Source organism: Anabrus simplex, chromosome 2 (assembly GCF_040414725.1).
Source record: "Anabrus simplex isolate iqAnaSimp1 chromosome 2, ASM4041472v1, whole genome shotgun sequence".
NCBI classification, from domain to species: domain Eukaryota; kingdom Metazoa; phylum Arthropoda; class Insecta; order Orthoptera; family Tettigoniidae; genus Anabrus; species Anabrus simplex.
The window spans coordinates 746,808,870-746,830,188 of NC_090266.1; the positions used below are offsets into that span (position 1 = coordinate 746,808,870).

Consider the following 21,319-nt stretch of genomic DNA (forward strand, 5'->3'; position numbering starts at 1 on the left):
GGTATTTTCATCCCTCCCCAGCAGCCTTTTTCTTCTTCGATTGTTGCTCTCAAGTCAGTCTTAAGCCACATTCAGATTTAGCAACACAGCCTCAAAAAGGCCATTTGAATTCGCTCGCGGTGGGTGGTATCTACCTGGAGCGACGATCTCTTCCATAATCTCGATTGACATCTGGCCTTTAACTTAGCTCACATTACCGGTCACTCCTCACAGCAGCTTCAAACACACACCGTTTTGAACACAAAGTCTGCTAACAGTCACGACGAACGACGACTGTTCTCGAATCGACTCCAGATGAGTACGGTAACTCAAGAAATCAGCACAGTCAATTCAATTATCTCACAGTTAACGCGGTCGCTCTGCACAGTGGACAACTCGGCACGTATTACTCGGCAGGACAATAACACAGCCTCACTAAACAACAGCCACCGCACTTTATCATTACTCTTCGTCGTACTCCAATAAACAAATCTGATGACAGCCACACTACTGCTATTCAAATCCACGACTGACATTGACACTGACTCTGGTGGAATACCCAACCCACACTCGATACTCGTTCGCGGCGGCCCTGTAGTTATATCTCTGACGGTTGAGTACTAGAATCTTCGAGGTACGGCTAGAGAAGGTGTGTCCCCGTTTCGTCTGTGAAAAGGCCCCGCGGGGTAACCAGACGAATGCGCAATTGAAGGAGATGCCGCGCCATGTCCTCGGCCCGGTTGGGAGGTCTCCGGCCTGGTTTACTCGTCCCTTTCTGGAAGTAGCGAAGAGGACTTCCAGGGGGCTGGCAGTTACCTGAGCACGTAACAGTATGACTATAATCGTGAAGAAGGAGTACAAGATGAAAGAAAATACTGTAGCCTAAATCCTAAACTAAAGTAATGGAGTGCAGTCGAAATCTGGTGGTGCAGGAACTATTAGATTATGAGATGAAGGGCCGTATTCAGAGACACCACTTCAACTTAACTTCATCTTAACTTAGTGAAGTAAAAAGCTAGGCCACTCGAAGTAAAGTTCCGAATTTGTATTCAGAGACAAAACTTAACTTCAACTCGACTAAGTTAGATCTGAGTTAAAAGCTAGTGACCTGGGTGTCTGACGTCATTATGTTAACGTCACACTTCGTGCGAACAGCTGTTCCGCGCATAAACAGACGGCATTCTTCGCTTAGAAGTGTTTACGTTATTATGCTTTGCTTTTTGTAAGTACTGGTACGGTACCGTCCTTAGAAAGTGATTGAAATGGAAGAAACTAAAAAAAGATTGTACTTTACAGCAGATGAGAAAGTTTACATAAAGGAACTGGCATTCAGATATAGGGACATCATTGAAAATAAGAAATCGGACGTAGTGTCGGTTTCAATGAAAAAGAAGAAATGGCAGGAAATCACTGATGAGTTCAATATGAATTCCCAACATACAAAGGTAAGTGCAATTTCTAAACCATTTAATTGTAAATGTAATATCATGGACTGTGCCTAAAATATTACAAAGGTAGGCCTAGGTAGTCGCGGATATTAACTGATGTGAGGTTATGTACGTACTACTTATTAAATAAGCAAATGCGACCGTATGTAAACTTCACTATTCCCGGAATGTGATAGGTAGGCTACTTCTAAATTAGGTAAGAGGACTTGTACTTGAAATAATAAACAATGTTTTAAAATTTACGTGCCGGTATGCTTTACTGTTAAAGTTTGGAACCTACAAGGTTGTAATTAACATGATAATTTTACTATACTTAACACTACATGAAATTTTCAAAACTTTTGCTCCTCCAAAATTTACTTAGGTATATACAGCTAAAATATTCATATTGAACCTGGTTTTTTGAGTTCCTAATCTTCCTTTCTTCTCTTCTGAGCTCTCTTCTCCTGATTCTAACTTTCTATGCTGTCTTCTGGATTGCCTTTTCTGATTTCCCTTCTGTGGTCAACTGCAATCAAAGGATTTTTCATAATTTTCCCCACAAACTACTACTGGTAGCACTTTCAGTCTTGAATCAGTTCTTCCATTAAAACATATAACAGCATCAAGTACACATGTTCAATGTTTGTACACCCACTATGACAGTTTTGGGTACCATACTAGTATCTGCTGCCACATGTAACTATTGACATTCTCGTTCAGGTTCTCTGTTCTTTCATCTAACAAATTATCACTGAAATCCCTGTATATTGGATTCATAGGTTCTACTTCATCATTGGAAGGGATTGTTTATGTTAGTATTTCTTCACTTCTTCTGCCATTGCCTTTGGATTCCAACACCATGAATCAATGCCAGGTGGACAGAGCTGGTGAACCGGATGGTCATCAGTGGATCCTTTATTAAAGAAACTGTTTTCCTCACCTACGTTCAAGATTGTCAGTTTCTTCTCATAACCAAACCATACTACTACTACTACTACTACTACTACTACTACTACTACTACTACTACTACTCCTCTTTCATCATTGGTTATTTGCCCACAACCTCCTAATTGCCTTAATATCTGAAAGTTTCTGCCCCTTCAGGTCTCCCTTTAGTTTTCTCAAGCATGTGCCAATTCCATTTGCATGTGTCCAGCATAAACTCCTTTTCAATCTTGATATCGCTATAAAGATAAGAATCACAAGCTTTCTGAAAACTAAACTTTTGGAGTCCCCAACACCTAACTACTCAGTGTACTTTACTTGCACTTTTTTTATGGCCTGTGAAATATTCTCACCATCCACTCCATTGATACCTGGAAAATTTTGGGTACACCTGTGGTCATCATTAACAGAGTTGTAATAATGGCAGTACTTTGTCAAGCACTCAACATATATAGCTTCCCATTTTCTAATGATGTGGCAGTCAGAACACTATTTAGTACACATGTATTTCCTTAATTTAACTAGACTGTTTCCTAAACAGCAATTTTCTTTTAGTCATTTCATCAAACTCTGTAATAAAACATTGTACTGAAGTACATATAAAATGTAGGTGGCAGCAACAAGTTGATAAGGGTATGATACACCTCATAGCATAATCTAACCTGATATTAGTGTTATAAAGCATACTATTTGTCAAGTTTGAAGTACTCCCAGTCATATTGATTTCATAAATATCACAAGAATTGATGCCACAGCCTTCCTTCCTTTGGCATAGGCCTACTTCCAAGAATTTTTGCACAACATGCTCTTATCTATAAGATTAGCCAAGGCAGAAAGTTCCACAATGACACAGCCTGAAACATTCACTGCATTATCCTCTCAATCACCTGTTTCCATAGTTTTTCACCAAGCAAATTGTAAATTTATTGAAATGTTGAGAGTAATAACAGAATTGCATGAGAAGTTTTAGAGTTGTGAGCTCTTTCATGTTTAGGTCTACACATTCAAAATGAGGTCAGTCAAATATTATAGTAGAAACAAATACATCAGAAAACAATTAAAATACTACTACAAATTATCATGCTTATTTTCATAAATTATCAGTAAAAGGTTCCTAATGTAGAGAACTGGTATGATTGGGCCTACCAGTATTCAAACAATGAATTAGGCTGTAAGTCATTAAAGAAACTGCATAATCAACATGCTGCATGGCAACTTTATTCTAATATAAAAATAAATAATATTCTAATTCTACTAATAAACTTTAATATAGGCCTACTACATTGTATACATTTACAAAATTATACATAGAATCAGACAAGAAATGTTACATTATAATTAAATACAGTACCTAGTAAAGTACTTAAGTCACCCTGATTGGTGTTTTATCTTAACTGTTCTAATGTCAAGTGTCGTGTGACCATACATTACTACGTGTAGTAAAATTTTCCATTTTAATCTGTTGTCACAGAATTTAGCAGAAACACAATTTAATTTTTTGTTCTCAGACTGCAAAATGAAAGTGAAGAAATGTACTTAACTGAGAATGAACAACAATGATGTAAACTGCAATGATATTAATCTCAGTATTTGCATGTAGGCCCTACTCAGAGGAAACAGATAATTATGTATTTATAAATTTAAATTAAGCTGGTGTCAGAGCAACAATCCAGTAAAACTGTGCCACGTAGGTAGAAAAAATAAACTAAATTTACAAAAACTCTTGGTTAGTAATTTTCAATTGACTTATGTATTACTGAATTAAATACTAGTACTGTATTATGTGTAGTCAAGTACCAGTTTGAGGTGAGAGGTTTAATTTACTAGTCATAATTGTATAATGATCCACCTATGATACAAAATTAATGCTTCATAAATCTTGAATTGCTTTTCTTCCAGAGGACAGCAGAGCAAGTTAGGAAATGCTGGGAAAACATGAAAACAAAAAGGAAACAAGAACTGGCCCAGGAAAAGAGGCAGAGGATGTCTACTGGTGGGGGCCCATTTCCAGGATCCAGCTCAAATGATGATCCAATAATGGATGCCATCGACTCAGTCGACATTGAAATCATAGATACCATTGACAGTGATACACTGGCATTAGTTGCTCATAAAAGTAATAATGAATCGTACGTTATGCTGAGCGATGGTAGTCTGGGAATGAATAGTGAAGAGTTAAAGGAGCATGTAGAGGAGGAAATAGAGAATTCTGCACCTATTAGTAAGATGATTTAAAATTCCACTTCTCATATTATGTCAATAATTGAAATATTTATGATAATGATTATGTTTCCTTCTTTGCAGGAGATCACGACAAGGCAACACCTAAAGCCAGCAGAGATGAAAGAAAATCTGCTGTTGCAAGGGAGTCTAAAAAGAGACTTGCAAGATGTGACCTAATGTTGCTGCAAGACAAAGAACTGCATGCTTTGAAAATGAAGGCAGCTGAGATGGCTTGCCAAAAGATAGCTCTTGAAATGGAGCATATGAAAGGAAAGCATGAACTAGAAATAATAATTTTGAAAAAGAAATTGTCTGAATAATGTTAACCATCATCATCTTCATCTTCCTTTCATGTTTGTGATCCTGTTAAGTCTGTTTCCAATAATGATGCAAAATTTTCCCAGCTTTCTCTATGTTTTAGTTTTACTTTACTTTCTCCTACTGCTATGTTATAATTGTAATTCAATTTTTCTTCTATTTTACCGAAAAATGTTATGCATGTAATTTAATCATTTAATTAAAATGGCGTTGTATAAATGCAGCTCTGATTGCTTGCCCTCTGGGTCTGTCTTCTGAGGCCATAACAGGTACAACTCTGTCTGGAATGTCAAAATTATTGCACACATCATTTTCATAAGTTATGCCAATATTGTGAAGCACAGCACAAGCAGCTATTACACGAGTTGTTGTTCTCAAATTGGTATTCAGTTTTTTTGAAAGGCAAGAGAATTTTCTTTTCCATACACCAAATAAACGTTCCACAATATTTCTGGTCCTTATATGGGCACGGTTGTACTTGTTTTCAGCCTCATTTTGTGTGTGAGGTACTGGTGTAAAAAGATATTGTTTCTGGGCATAACCACTGTCACCCAAAAGAATTCCACTTAACCTCCTTTCCTCGAATGCAGTCATGAGAGCACTGTTCTCAAAAATCCTGTTGTCATGTGCTGATCCAGGCCAACGAATTACAATATTCAATATTTCCATTTTTGGACCACACACAACTTGTACATTTAAAGACATCCAACCTTTCCGATTCCTATAAACTTCAGCAGTAGGACCACCTGGACTCCTAACAGGAATGTGTGTGCAGTCAATACACCCCATAACATCGGGAAAACCAGCTATTTCATAAAATACCCTTTTGTTGTGGTTAATAGCTTCCTGGGTTGATGGAAATTTTACATATATTCCCAGATGTCTGGCTAAGCATTCTGATACCTCAGCAATAATTCTACTGACAGAGGGCTGGCTAATACATCGGAGATCTCCACATACGATCTGAAATAATAAAAATAATGTTGTGTCTTAACTATTACTTACAAAATTGGCAGAGAGTACCAATGTATTCATATTTTTTAAATTGAGTTTTTAGCTTATATCAGTTATTTTATATCAACCATTAGTAACCTATTAAATAGCACAATAGATGTAATTGGTCTCAGAGCAAGGAATTACAGTGGGGAGTGTCGGTGGTGGTGATTTTTTTTTTTGCTAGTTGCTTTACGTCGCACCGACACAGATAGGTCTTATGGCGACGATGGGACAGGGAAGAGCTGGGAGTGGGAAGGAAGTGGCCGTGGCCTTAATTAAGGTACAGCCCCAGCATTTGCCTGGTGTGAAAATGGGAAACCACGGAAAACCATCATCAGGGCTGCCGACAGTGGGGTTCGAACCTACTATCTCCAGAATACTGGATACTGGCCGCACTTAAGCGACTACAGCTATCGAGCTCGGTGTGATTATTGTTTAAGAAGAAGTACAATTAGGCAATCGTCCTATATTAACATTAATCAGAGGGGAAAATGGAAGGGATACAACACTTCGAAAAATGAAGAAATCGACCGAAAAAAGACAAGGGCCACGAAAGGCGTGAAAATCAAAGATTCTCTTGGCCTCGCATACCCAACACCGTCGGATCATGAAAGAACGAGAGTTCACCAAGGGAGGTCGGATAGAATAGATAAGAGTGAGGAGCGTGACACAAGTAAGTGGAATCCATGTCAGTACCCACCTAAAGGTCCCGTGGTCGCCAATCGACGCTCCCAAGAGCCCTGGGGTCCCCTTTAGTTACCTCTTACGACAGGCAGGGGATACCGTATGTGCAATTCTACCACCCACAGCGAGGTATACGTTGTCGCTATGTACATTATGGAATGTGCGAGTAAAACTAAAGTAGGATTGAGAGGTTATGGTTGTCTATGTGTACTTCAAAAAGTCTACAATAATAATAATTAGGGACCAAATACAAAAAAATTATTAATCGCTCTTAAACAATAATCACCATCCCCTTACTTATTGAATATTAGTAGTAATAGTGTTACTTGCCTGCATACTGCCAGTTGCATAAAATCTTAGAGCAGTCAATAATTTGATGGGTACTGGCAATGGCAGTCCTCTGCTGTTACGATATCCAACATGTTCAGGCATCACCAGCGGCATTATAATGTTATGTACACATTCCTTAGAGAATCTATATCGTATTTTGAATTCACGGTCTGTGAGAGTATCGAAGGGATTTTCACCATTTCTCACATATATCCGTGGTACCAGCAAATTATCTTCGTTCACGTAATCCATAAATTCTTGGAAATCATCGTCTTCGAAATCCATTTCAATCCTAATCGTACTGAACAGATGTTATTTAGGCAAGCTGTAGCAAGAAAGTGAGGTGTAAGGTTGGTCTCCAGCTGTCTTGAATCTCACTAACTTTTGGCTAGGTTAACACTTAAGTGTAAGTTAAGTTTGATCTCTGAATACAAACTCAGGCTTTCCTACACGTGAAAGTAAGATGTAAGTGAAAGTTAAGTTGAAGTGATGTCTCTGAATACGGCCCGAAGTGTTAAAGGAAGTAGATGAGTGTTGTTACTTGGGTAGTAGATTAACTAAGGATGCCAAAAGTAGGGACAACATAACATGCAGACTAGCACGCAAGGAAGGCCTTTGTTAAGGGGGGGAAAAAAATGCTCATATGCTCACTTCGAACACTGACATAGGAAACAGAAATATATTTTTGAAAACTTTCTGGAGCGTGGTATTATACAGAAGTGAAAAATAGACAATAATTCGCTCAGAAAGAAATGAATAGAAGCTTTTGAAACGTGGTGTTACATAAAAATGCTGAAGGTGAGATCGAATCACGAATGAAGAGGCACTGAATCGAACTGGCGATAGGAGAACGATTTGGCGAAAGATCAGAAAAAGAGACAGAATGGTAGGACATAACTTAAAACACCTATGACTTTTTCAGTTGTTTTTGAGGAAAGTGTAGCTGGTAAGAACGGTACAGGTAGACCAAGGCATGGATATGCCAAACGGATTAGAGTAGATGTAGGATGTACTGTATTAGTTACGTAGAAAGGAAAAGGTTGACACACGATAGGGTGATATGGAAAGCTGCATCATACCAGTCTACGGACTGATGACTCTAACAACAAAAACAACAACAACAAGCATGTAGGCTATCATTTCTCATATATCTTCTTTCTTTCTTTGTTTACCCTCTAGGGTTGGTTTTCCCTCCGACTCAGCGAGGGATCCCACCTCTACCGCTTCAAGGGGAGTGTCCTGGAGCGTGAGACTTGGGGTGGGGATACAACTGGGGAGGAGAACCAGTATTTCGCACAGGTGGCCTCACTTGCTATGTTGAACAGGGGCCCGTCATTTGCCTGCAGGAGAAGTGAGAAACCACGGAAAACCACTTCGAGGATGGCTGAGGTGGGAATCGAACTCCCTCTATTCAGTTGAACTGCCGAGACTCAGTGGACCCCGTTCCAGCCCTCGTACCACTTTTCAAATTTCGTGGCCGAGCCGGAAATCGAACCCGGTCCTCCGGGGGTGGCAGCTAACCACGGTAACCACTACACCGCAGAGGCGGACTTTTTGTTATGCAATTTATGTATTCCTTTAATTTCGTTACTGTATTACTGTGAGCAGACGTTGCCACCGGGATATATCCCGACTACAATGTATTAAATAATAATAATAATAATAATAATAATAATAATAATAATAATAATAATAATAATAATAATAATAATAATAATAATAATAACCTTGCCCCGTCAGCTTGCGTGGGGGTTTAGCTGTGAATTGAATAACGGTAGACATAACCCAGCGTAAGACACTGGGATGTGGGCCCTCAACCCTGTCACGGCGCGCCCATTGACTGAGAGGCAGATAGATATACAGTATATATGGGGAAGCTCCTATAGATATGGAGGACAGGTGTGATTAAGGACTAGCCAAATAAGCCCCCGCGGATCAACTGAGGTTACAAGAATAATGGTCAACAGCTTCACCGGCAGAAGAGGGCATATCCCAATGGCAGAGAAGGCGGACGAACCGACTCAAATCCACTTCGCGTCTGACTTGCAGCAAGCGGCAAAGTGGTCAGCGTCTATCTCCAATGGAGCACCTGTACATCACATCACCTTGATGTAGGTTATGAAAGACAAAAATCAACTATGATAAGTTCTAAAATTATGCCTCGGAAAATGCTACTACCTGGAGTACGCCAGGGCATCTCTAGAGCCACCGCTAGGGATGACAGCGTGGGAACTGGTGGTGGTGGGAGGTATCAGTAAGCCCAAAATACGCATTACATGGGACAATGATATCAACGAATTCATCGTGCGGGTATTTCTTCTAATAACTCGTCTTGATACAGAGATTGTAGGATATAGGCAACACCTACACACAACCTTCATAAGTCAGTACTCAACAATGCAAGTCACTGAACAACGCATTGGAGACCAAAGAAGATCAATCATCAAGAGCAATTTGGTCACAGGACCCGTTCTTAGTAGAATCAGACATGAAGTACTGTAACACAAGAACTCTATCCACATCTCGAAAGTACCCAACGTGGCGCAACTCTTAACACGCAAACTGATACTGACGTAATAACACATGCAAATACTCCCGATGTAATAAAAATCAAACCAAATCAAAGCCCATGGCACAACAGTCCCGAAGGGCCATGGCCTACCAAGCGACCGCTGCTAAGCCCGAAGGCCTGGGATTATGAGGTGTCGTATGGTCAGCACGACGAACTCCCTCGGCCGTTATTCTTGGCTTCCTCCACCAGGGCCGCCTTCTCACCATCAGATAGCTCCTCAATTGTAATCACGTAGGCTGAGTGGACCTCGAACCAGCCCCGAGATCCAGGTAAAAATCCCTGAACTGGCCGGGAATCGAACCCGGGGCCTCCGATTAAGAGATAGGCACGTTACCCCCTACACCGCGGGGGCCGGCTACGAAGTAATACTTTCAGATAATTCTGACCTCCACGATGAGACTCATGTTAAATTCTACAAGGCCCTTCTGAAAAATTCTAATACCGATCCTGTACAAAGAACCATACTGCCAAGGCAGCAATCATCCCAAAAATTTGGAACAAATGATTGGATATCTTAATTCTGAAATCTCTCCAGATTCTCTGAAGGAGCATCAGACGTTCCCTGCTATATACTGTGCAGTGCTTGCCGCGGTTCGATTGAACAATGGAAAGTCAATCTTGCCGAACAATAAGCCTAGCAAGAAGAAAATAAAAGAACCACCATTGGTAAAACGCCTGAAAGAACGTATCATCCAAGTCCGCTAGGACGGCCTGCAGTAATCAAGAACGGAATAAGACGGAAACACCTAAATAACAAAATTTGTCAAATCCTGAAAATCAGCTCCGGGCAAAGTCTGGATGAACCTCGAAGCACAGTACTACAAGAAACCCTCCAAACAGTAAAGCAAAAGTTGGCCGCTTTATCTAAGCCCCTCAAATGATACCAAAACACCCGAAGAGATAATCGCAGAACGCAATATTCAAAACAAATGAGAAACTCTTCTACAATAAGCTGAAGGAGAGAACTCAAGGTACAGCATAAGATGGAAATGCACCCAACGAGTAAGGAATTCACAGCTATTGGTCGGAATTATGGCCGAACCCAATAGAGCACAATGCTGAAGCCCATTGGATCAGCGAACTGAGGGTAGAACAAATGAGGTGAAGCACATGGCACACTAGGTTGTTGAGATTGGAGAAATTTAAAACAGCATCAAGACACTGCGGAACTGGAAGGCTCCAGGCATTGATCGCATACACAATTATTACTACAAGAAAATACATGTGCTCATTTCCTCCTATTCAACACTTCCAGAAATGTTTGGACAACCCGGCATCATCCCCAACTTTTTGTCGATTGGCATCACTTAGAAAAACCAAGGCACAACCTTCCCGAAGGGCCATGGCCTACCAAGCGACAGCTGCTCAGTCCGAAGACCCACAGATTATGAGGTGTCGTGTGGTCAGGACGACGATCCTCTCAGCTGTTATTCTTGGCTTTCTAGCATCACATACCTGAAACCAGAAGATGAAGATCTGCGAAATCCAGCGAAGTATCGGCCCATAACTTGTTTATCTATCTATCTATCTATCTATCTATCTATCTATCTATCTATCTATCTATCTATCTATCTATCTATCTATCTATATGAGATATGTACATCTATAATAGCCAACCGAATTCTGACACACTGTGAGAAAAACGACATTGTTGCCGAGGAGAAGAAAGGTTGCAAAAAAAAAAATGCCAAGGGATGTGAGAAGCAATCGATTATTGACGCTGTGGTCCTCGAACAAACACATAAAAATCCAGGAAACTACAAACGTGCTTCATTAACTATCGAATGGCGTTTGATTCAGTACCTCACACTTAGCTCATAAATGTTATGGAACTATATAAAGTTGATCCCTCAATCATTAACTTTCTGAAGACGTTAATGGTAGGCTGGAACATCTCACTGCACGTTTCTCTGAAAAACAGCAATGTTACAACAAGACCCATACCAATACGACGAGGGATCTTCCAAGGGGACTCACTGAGTCCATTATGGTTCTGCATATCATTAAATACACTATTCTATCTATTGAAGACAAGTGGGTATGGATTTGACATTAAAAAAAGAGAAGTGCTATACAAAATCGGCCACCTACTCAATGTAGGTGAAAGTAAGATGTATGTCTTTACCAAACCCGATCTCCAACATCTTGTCTCAATTAACAAGAAGTTTTCTTCAGATATAAGCACGCGGTTTGGATTAGACAAATGCAGAACCGAAACTGTCATCAGAGGACCCTACTCAGCACAAACATCTTCTGGTTTAAACGACGAACCCATACAACCGTTGGAGGTAGAAGAAATGTATAAATATCGCGTATGAAGCATGCCGACATCAAGAGAAAAGTCACACAGCAATACATAAGACGCCTCACCAAAGTACTACCATCGTAACTGAGAGTTAAACACCTTACCAAAGCAGTCAATACGTACGGCATACCACTGCTCACATTATACTTCAGCGTCATAAAATTGATCCAAAGAGAACTCCAGCAGCTACAAAAGAAATGAGCAGTGCCACTCAACCGGATCTAAGTACATCATAATAAATCTGCAACCGAAGATTTAGCACTTCCGAGATCAGAAGGTGGTACGGGATTCTTAACCATTGTAAATTTACTCAACAACCATATATCAAATCTACGAGATATTTCCACTCCAGAGCTTAAACATTGTGTCTTCATTTATCTGTTTGCAGAGCTGATATAAACCACACACCTCTCAATCTATCTTCGCAGGAAATGCCTGTATCTACCCCACCTACAAAGGGGAGAAATACGGCCGCATGGATGCTAAAACCTCTTCACGGGAAATTCTGTTTGGTAGAGAGGGGGCAACGGTTGTGTATATATTATACACAGGCGGCTAACGAATGCAGGGACCAAGTATCACCCGGTGAAGGAGACCACCTTCTACCAAATGCCAACGGCCTCCTAGGAGGCCTGAATGGGTATCCCAAGCATCGGCTGGTTGAGAACCTTGGAGGACGCACCCATGTCGAGTATGTGTACCTGTTAAAACTCAAGAAATATTTGGCTTATGGACCACCTGCTATACATTATAACCAGCAGATCCTATTCTAATAGAAGGGAGTACCTGGCGCCTTAAAACTGGGACTACTCGGCTAAGGTATGGCAACCCTAACAGAAAAGTCTCTGGCCCTCCAGGTTGGGGGTTGCAAATAGGATTAACGGCTCTATTGAGTAAAAAAAGGTTGTTACGAATATCTCACATTTGTCTCGGATGAATAAGGATGAATATAAAAATATGACGACCCTGCAATAGAAATCGGCTTTACGAATAGGAACTTGGAATGTAAGAACCCTGTATAAACCTGGATCCTTCAAAATCCTCAGTCAACAGCTGGAGAAGTATAGAGTGGGAATTGCTGCAATTCAAGAGACTAGATTATTAGGTAATGGTATACAGGACATGGAGAAGTATACACTTTTTAAGAGTGGTAAAGAAACTGGACTCGACTAATTTGGTACTGCATTTTGCGTCAAAAATTCACTAGTATCGTCAGTGCTGTCCTTTGAACATTTGAATGAAAGACTATGCTATTAGTGGGAACATTCTAAATTGTTTAACATATCACTGGTGAACTGACATGCCCCCACAAACGACAAAGATTATCACGTTAAAGACTCCTTTTAAGAGGGCTTGTTAGAACTGTGGAATATATTACCCAAACATGATGGCAAAATGATTTTGGGTGATTTAAATGCAAAGGTTGGAAAGGAAGAATATTTTTGTGCCAACAATAGGAAGGGAAAGTTTGCATGACGAAAGCAATGATAATGCTATTAGACTAATCAATTTTGCTACATTCACAAACATGAATGTGCGGAGTATCACTTTCCCACATAAACAAATACATAAGGAAATAAGGTATTCGTGTGACGGTAAGATTGCCAATCAGATAGATAATGTACTATTGATAACAGGTATAGAATCTCCATAACTGATATCAGAGCTTACAGAGGAGCTGAGATAGGATCTGATCACAATATGATAATTGCTTCTGTTAAAATCAAATTGAAAACCTCTTGTAAGTCACAGACTGAGGAAAGATGCAAAGTTGACACTGAGAAACTGAAGCAGAAGGATGAAAGTTTAAAGTATAATGTGGAAAATGCAAACAGATTTGATATTCAGGGAGAAGATCCTACAGAAGGCAGTGATGAAACAAATGACGAAGTTTGTGAACGAATGTGGAATAATGCGAAATAAATCATGACAACAGTAGCAATCAAAGTGATACCAAAAGGTATTAGTAAGAAAAAGAAATGGTTCGATGAGGCATGTCAAGATGCAGTTAATGAAGTGGCAATATGGCGTAATAAGCGGCTGCAGCCTAATTAGAATGTAGATGTTGAGGAACTATACAGAGCAAAACAGAAGTAATGTAGTAAATTAATTCGTAGAAAGAGAAAAGTCTACCTGAGACAACAAATAAAATCAATCCAAGATGACTACAGAAAGAGGAACATCCGCAGGATGTATGGAACTGTCAACACAATTAAAAAAGATTTCAACCAAGATCGAGTATTATGAGAGATAAGTCTGGAAATGTAATTGCTGATCAGGACAAATTATTAAATTACTGTAAGCAATACTTCGATTGTTTGCTGAATTGTGATGATCCAGAAACCTTTATTGGTAAACCATCTAGTTCCCCATCAGAATAACAAATACCGGAGCCATCGTATCAAGAGGTATTACAAAGTATTATACGTTTGAAAAAACAATAAAACTTCAGATAGTGACATCATTCCTGCTGAACTTATTAAATACGGCGGAGAAAGATTACATAAATACATACACTGACTGACAGAGCAAATGCAACACCAAGAAGGAGTGGTTCGAAAGGGATGAAAGTTGGGAAAAAAACAGAGACGGCACGGAAGAATAATTGATGTTTATTTCAAACCGATATGCAGGTTACACAATGCGCACGGCATCGACTCAGTAGGATGTAGGACCACCGCGAGCGGCGATGCACGCAGAAACACGTCGAGGTACAGAGTCAATAAGAGTGCGGATGGTGTCCTGAGGGATGGTTCTCCATTCTCTGTCAACCATTTGCCACAGTTGGTCGTCCGTACGAGGCTGGGGCAGAGTTTGCAAACGGCGTCCAATGAGATCCCACACGTGTTCGATTGGTGAGAGATCCGGAGTGTACGCTGGCCACGGAAGCATCTGTACACCTCGTAGAGCCTGTTGGGAGATGCGAACAGTGTGTGGGCGGGCATTATCCTGCTGAAACAGAGCATTGGGCAGCCCTTGAAGGTACGGGAGTGCCACCGGCCGCAGCACATGCTGCACGTAGCAGTGGGCAATTAACGTGCCTTGAATACGCACTAGAGGTGACGTGGAATCATACGCAATAGCGCCCCAAACCATGATGCCGCGTTGTCTAGCGGTAGGGCGCTCCACAGTTACTGCCGGATTTGACCTTTCTCCACGCCGACGCCACACTCGTCTGCGGTGACTATCACTGACAGAACAGAAGCGTGACTCATCGGAGAACACGACGTTCCGCCATTCCCTCATCCAAGTCGCTCTAGCCCGGCACCATGCCAGGCGTGCACGACTATGCTGTGGAGTCAATGGTAGTCTTCTGAGCGGACGCCGGGAGTGCAGGCCTCCTTCAACCAATCGACGGGAAATTGTTCTGGTCGATATTGGAACAGCCAGGGTGTCTTGCACATTCTGAAGAATGGCGGTTGACGTGGCGTGCGGGGCTGCCACCGCTTGGCGGCGGATGCGCCGATCCTCGCGTGCTGACGTCACTCGGGCTGCTCCTGGACCCCTCGCACGTGCCACATGTCCCTGCGCCAACCATCTTCGCCACAGGCGCTGCACCGTGGACACATCCCTATGGGTATCGGCTGCGATTTGACGAAGCGACCAACCTGCCCTTCTCAGCCCGATCACCATACACCTCGTAAAGTCGTCTGTCTGCTGGAAATGCCTCCGTTGACGGCGGCCTTGCATTCTTAGCTATACACGTGTCCTGTGGCACACGACAACACGTTCTACAATGACTGTCGGCTGAGAAATCACGGTACGAAGTGGGCCATTCGCCAACGCCGTGTCCCATTTATCGTTCGCTACGTGCGCAGCACAGCGGCGCATTTCACATCATGAGCATACCTCAGTGACGTCAGTCTACCCTGCAATTGGCATAAAGTTCTGACCACTCCTTCTTGGTGTTGCATTTGCTCTGTCAGTCAGTGTATATAAGATCATTCTAAGGATATGAGGCAATGAAGTTATTCCAAAAGAATGGCAGGAATCACTTATAGTTGCAATTCATGAAGGAGGGGATAAGGAATAACTTCAAAATTATCGTGGCATGTCTCTTGTAAATACGGCCTACAAAATTCTGTCTTTTATTTCTTTTTTACAGCGTTTAAAACCATTTGCTGAAAATGTTATTGGGGACTATAAGAAAGGTTTTCGTAGTAACAGATCCACTACAGACAACATATTTGCAATTAAGACTATTAATGATAAGGTGTGGGAACACAAGGAGTCGGTACATTATCTCTTTGTAGATTTCTTTAAGGCATATGATTCAATCCATAGAGAAGGGCTGTGGAACATCATGATGGAGTCTGGCTTTCCCATAAAATTAATTAACATGTGCAAACTGTGAATGGATGGTAATGTTAGCTATGTTTTGCTCACGGTTTAGAAAATCAAGTTCCTTCCAGAATAAAACTGGTCTGAGACAAGGGCGTGCACTATCTCCTCTTCTATTCAACGTTGCACTGGGGAAGATTATCAGGAAATTAGCTCTTGTACCTGCTGGCATCACATTGGGGAGACAACATAAAGTCTTTGCATATGCGGATGATATTGTTCTTTTTGGCAGCAATAGATTAGAAATTAGGCAGTTATTTGTGGAACTAGAGGAAATGGAAGCAAAAATTGGCTTGCGGGTAAATGATAAAAAGATACATTACATGGTTGTATAGAGGCCGAATCATGAGGAGGTTGACAGATTGCCTTTGAAGATTGGAAAATGTATATTTAAAAGAGTAGAGGAGTTTAAATTCCTTGGTGTATTAATCGATGAGCAAAACCGAAGGCAACAGGAACACCAAGTTAGAATTAACGATGCAAATAAGGCATTTTACTCTATGAGCCCTATATTAGGCTCCAAGTTTTTAACAAGGAATGCAAAAAATGATTATCTACAATACAATAATTCGACCAGTACTTCCGTATGGTTCCGAGACATGGAGTATTACCAGGAAAGAGCAGCAGCAGTTGCAATTTTTTGAGAATAAAGTTTATAGAAGAATATTTGGCCCATGGTTCGATCCTATCTCTCAAAGCTGGCAGAAAATATCTAATGATGAGATTTACACTCTGTCTTAACAACACTCTATAATGGGCGTGATAGAATCCAACAGACTGCGCTGGGCTGGACATGTACTGAGGATGCAGGATAACAGAGCACCAGTAGATCTATACAAGGGATCTCTTAACGGGAAAAGACCTTCAGGAAGACCACGAAGCACCTGGAAGGAGATCAACAAGGTATGCCGGACCATCCAAATTGATAACTGGGCAGAGCAGGCTCAAGATCGAAAAGGATGGAAGAAGATTGTGAGATCGGCACGGGAACTTCACGTCCCTCAGAAGCCTACGGAGTGAGTGAGTGAGTTTACGTCACACCGCCACAGATAGATCTTATGGCGGCGATGGGATAGGAAAGGCCTAGGAGTGGGAAGGAAGCGGTCATGACATTAATTAAAGGTACATCCCCAGCATTTGCCTGGTGTGAAAATGGGAAACCACGGGAAATACTCTCCACGAACTGGATCAGCCTCATATCGACAAGCCTGCACGTTTGGTAACTTACTCTGGTCTTTTCCCAGAAATAGAAAGATTTATTCTGGCCATCCAAAATCAAGTGATTGCTACATGGGAGTACCGTAGATTTGTCATGAATGATCCAACATTTGTCACAACCAACTGCCGCGACTGTTCCTTGCTGAGGTCGAGCCAGTTAATTATGTTACCGGCACAACACAAGCCTTCCTAAATGGATATAATAATAATAATAATAATAATAATAATAATAATAATAATAATAATAATAATAATAATACTAATACTAATAATAATAATAATACCGGGCGAGTTGGCCTGCGTGTAGAGGCGCGCGGCTGTGAACTTGCATCCGGGAGATAGTAGGTTCGAATCCCACTATCGGCAGCCCTGAAGATGGTTTTCCGTGGTTTCCCATTTTCACACCAGGCAAATGCTGGGGCTGTACCTTAATTAAGGCCACGGCCGCTTCCTTCCAACTCCTAGGCCTTTCCTATCCCATCGTCGCCATAAGACCTATCTGTGTCGGTGCGACGTAAAGCCCCTAGCAATAATAATAATAATAATAATAATAATAATAATAATAATAATAGAAGTTTGCCCGGCGACTAATCCAGGGCGGGTTCCAACTCAGTGCGAGTTCTAACCCAGCGCGGGTTCTAATGCACAAGATGGCGGCGCAGCAATATCAACCTGACGGTAAAAACTCTCACTGCCAACCCGACGGAATGAAAAGTCTTCCGCATGGAACAAAATTTCCCTTCTATGTTGGCGACGATGCTGACGCCTAGTGGCACGTTGGGGCACTAACACTGTGTGTGTGTTCTAAACAAAAGATGGCGACAGTCCCATCCCGTCCCCTTTTGAGACCCCCACTCCCTCCACTACCCTCTCCTCCTGGTAAACGTGCTACGACTCTAAGGAGAATGAAGCGCAGTTTTACGCCTGATTGCCGTCCTCTAAGAACTAGTTTTACAGAGGGTTGTCCTACCCTTATGGAGCTAGTGTAATTGATTACGGCTGATTGCCATTCCCTTTTTGGGTACAATAACACCATCAAGTCGTTTGGTGGGATGCCCTTCCCTTTTTAAGTTTATGAATGATGCTTATTTGTACAGAGGGTTGCCCTTCCCTGTACCGTATGGATTTATGGATACTGATTAGTTTGTCGGTTGGTTGCAGAACTCTGTTTATGTTTATGAAGAAACAAATCCGTAAGAAGAGGCGAAAGAGGACGCACTGCTTCCGAGATATTTACCATTTTTTAACACTTAATACAAAAATATTTATAAGTCTTAAACCGTTTAACGTACGAATATGATACTTTTACCTAAAACCAAGTTTCGAGAGGATGCGAGGGGGCTGGGATTGGGTGCAAATAGCTTAATTTAAAAAATACGTCAAAACATAAGAATTGGTGTGCTAAAGCATAAAAATCTTATTCAGAACCGACATTTGATGATTGTCAGAGATAGTATATTTTCAACCCTTAACACAAAAATGTTTGTAGCTCTTAAACCATTTAACGTACGAGTATTTAACATCCCATCCGCCGTCTTCTGTAATTTCCATGTAATTCGTAGGTAAGTAATTAAAAGTAAACGCACAGAGTACGTGTTGTATTAGCTTTTCTCTCTGCGACAGGTTCTGTGGCATCTCAAGTTGCATTCCAGTTAGTTTTCTCGTATTAACACCCCCCCCCCCGTAGTATACGTACTGCAAGAAGTCGTTAAACACTAGGAAACAGCTGTTTTGCAGTTTTTCTGTCAATTTTGTCCACATTTTATCGAGTGGAACGGAATAGAACGGTGCATCTTTGAAGTACTACTATATCTCTCAGTATAGCTGGGCAGTTTTCAAACGGGTTTAATGCAGCTGGAGCCTCATTGCTATTAATTCGTTATAGGATATATTGTTGCCTCCAATCTTGTTAAACCATGTTGTTTAGCCAATGTAGAAGAACATGTTTCCTTTAATCGAATATCTGGGCATTTGACAAGGTCTATAATATTGTTTGCCAATCACCTTGTTGACTCCAGGACTTGAAATCTGACATATAAAATATGTATTATACATTTTTAACTCTCACATTAGAATTTAACCATGTTAAGCAATCTATGGCTACAGTTTTATCATTTTCCACAATCACATTCGAATCACTTTTGTATTTTCCTTGGTAGCAAATTTGTAGTTATCAGTTAGGTACTTGGATATTTCCTTCTTATTAAAAATACCAGCGAAATCCTTCGTTATACCCAGAGCTAAGAGGTAGTGTTCCTGTAATTCGAGTTCGCACAATATAGACGGCAGCACTTCTAACAAGGTTTCTTTGTCTGCGAGGTTAGCCGAGGTGACAATCTTGTGGCTACAATTTCTGATCCCCTGAGATAGCTATCTAGAGTTCATCATTAGTCGTGCTCATTACTGAGCGTCGTGACCTCATAACTCTATTATTTACGTGTTGCAACCTTGACGAAATGTCTCCATCCCGAGCGGTTTCCACATTTCTTTAATATGATCTGAAGTGGTAGACCAGTGATCTTCGCCTGATCTATCCATCTACTTGCTGTTCTTCCTCGTGGTCTACTGTCTTCGATTTTGCCTTGCAAAATGATATTTTCCAAGTTCTCTACGTCTCGTCTTAAAATGTGGCCAAGGAATTGGAGGTAACACTCACTCACACGGGAAGATAGGTGTTTCTTGACGCAGAGTTCGTCCAGAATGGAAACATTAGTTCTTCTTTCTGTCCTGTGTACACGTAGCATTCTCCGCCAACACCACATCTCAAAGGCATCAATGCGCTTTTTGTCTTTAGCATTCACGGTCCAGGTCTCACAGCCGTACAAAAAGACGGAGAACACTAGTGATTCTACCAAGCGCATCTTCGTGGCTTTTGATATTGCCCGATTCTGCCAGATCTTAGTAAGTTTAACCATTGTAGCACGACCTAAGACGATACGTCTTTTTACCTCTTTATCACAGCTTCCCGTGTCATTGATGACTGACCCCAAGTATACAAATTCCTTAACTATATCGAGGGCCTTTAGGCAGCCCGTAAGTTGGATTTGATCTTGCCGATCAACTACCATTAGTTTGGTCTCTTTGATGTTTATCTCTAGACCATACTGAATACTAGTGTTTTTCACCCTTGTAAGCAGGTCATAAAGTTCCTCTTCACAACCAGCGATAAGGGAAGTGTCATTTGCAAAGCGCAGGTTATTATTTTTTCTGCCACCAATCGAGATTCCACCATTCCAGCCATTGAGAGCTCTTCTGATGACACACTCGGCATAGATGTTGTAGAGTTGAGGTGATAATATACAACCTTGCCTTACTCCATTTGTCACATTGAAAAAGCCTGAGAGATCACCATCCACCTTTATGGTTGCTGCGTGGTTTTCATACAGACCTTTCAATAACGATATTAAATGCAGTCGAACCCCAAATTCCTTTAGCACCTGCCACAACTTGTCCCACATAACACAATCAAAGTCCTTTTCTGTAGTTCAGGAAGCAAATAAAGGCAGGGACACAAAACTCGCGACATTTCTCAATTATCTGTCTCATGTTCAGGATAGACTCTCGTGTTCCTTTACCTGGAACAAAGCCTGCTTATTCCGCAGATATCTGAGGTCTCTAGAGTTAGGTCAATGAAACTGGTGTGCAGCAGATATCTTGCCTGCTAGCCCTTGCATCAGTTCTCGAAAGTTAGACCAGTAATGCCAATAGGTCATAAGTTAAAGTTGTGAGCCCCTGATGCGGATAATCTTTGACCTCCACAATGACAGAGTGCTTGTCTCAGCAGACTACATTCCGAACCTATGAGATCGTCGTGACTTATCATCAATAAAGCTTGTCGCTGAGAGGAGATAGTCATTAACCCTTTGTTGTCACCTACGAATGAATTCTTTTATTCCATATTACCCACATGCAAAGGAATTCGGCGCACACATCTCTGCTTTGCTGTACTCACTTATTCTAGTTCAATTTTCCGCGGCT

At 41.2% G+C, this 21,319-nt stretch overlaps 2 protein-coding genes across 3 annotated transcripts in view; one reads left to right on the top strand and one right to left on the bottom strand.

Annotated features, from left to right (window-relative positions):
* The window catches only part of Dh31-R (Diuretic hormone 31 Receptor), a 596,582-nt gene that overhangs the window by 124,665 nt on the left and 450,598 nt on the right, over nucleotides 1–21,319 (bottom strand). The window lies entirely within an intron of this gene.
* On the top strand, nucleotides 1,242–4,897 carry LOC137498611 (myb/SANT-like DNA-binding domain-containing protein 3). Its single transcript, XM_068226468.1, has 3 exons — nucleotides 1,242–1,424; nucleotides 4,254–4,575; nucleotides 4,659–4,897. Exons 1-3 carry the CDS (start codon nucleotides 1,242–1,244, stop codon nucleotides 4,895–4,897), a joined length of 744 nt encoding a protein of 247 aa, XP_068082569.1.

Coding starts and splice junctions, on each gene's coding strand:
- LOC137498611 (XM_068226468.1), top strand. CDS start 1,242: ATGGAAGAAACTAAAAAAAGATTGTACTTTACAGCAGATGAGAAAGTT. Junction 1,425..4,253: donor TGAATTCCCAACATACAAAG/GTAAGTGCAATT, acceptor CTTTTCTTCCAG/AGGACAGCAGAGCAAGTTAG. Junction 4,576..4,658: donor AGAGAATTCTGCACCTATTA/GTAAGATGATTT, acceptor CCTTCTTTGCAG/GAGATCACGACAAGGCAACA.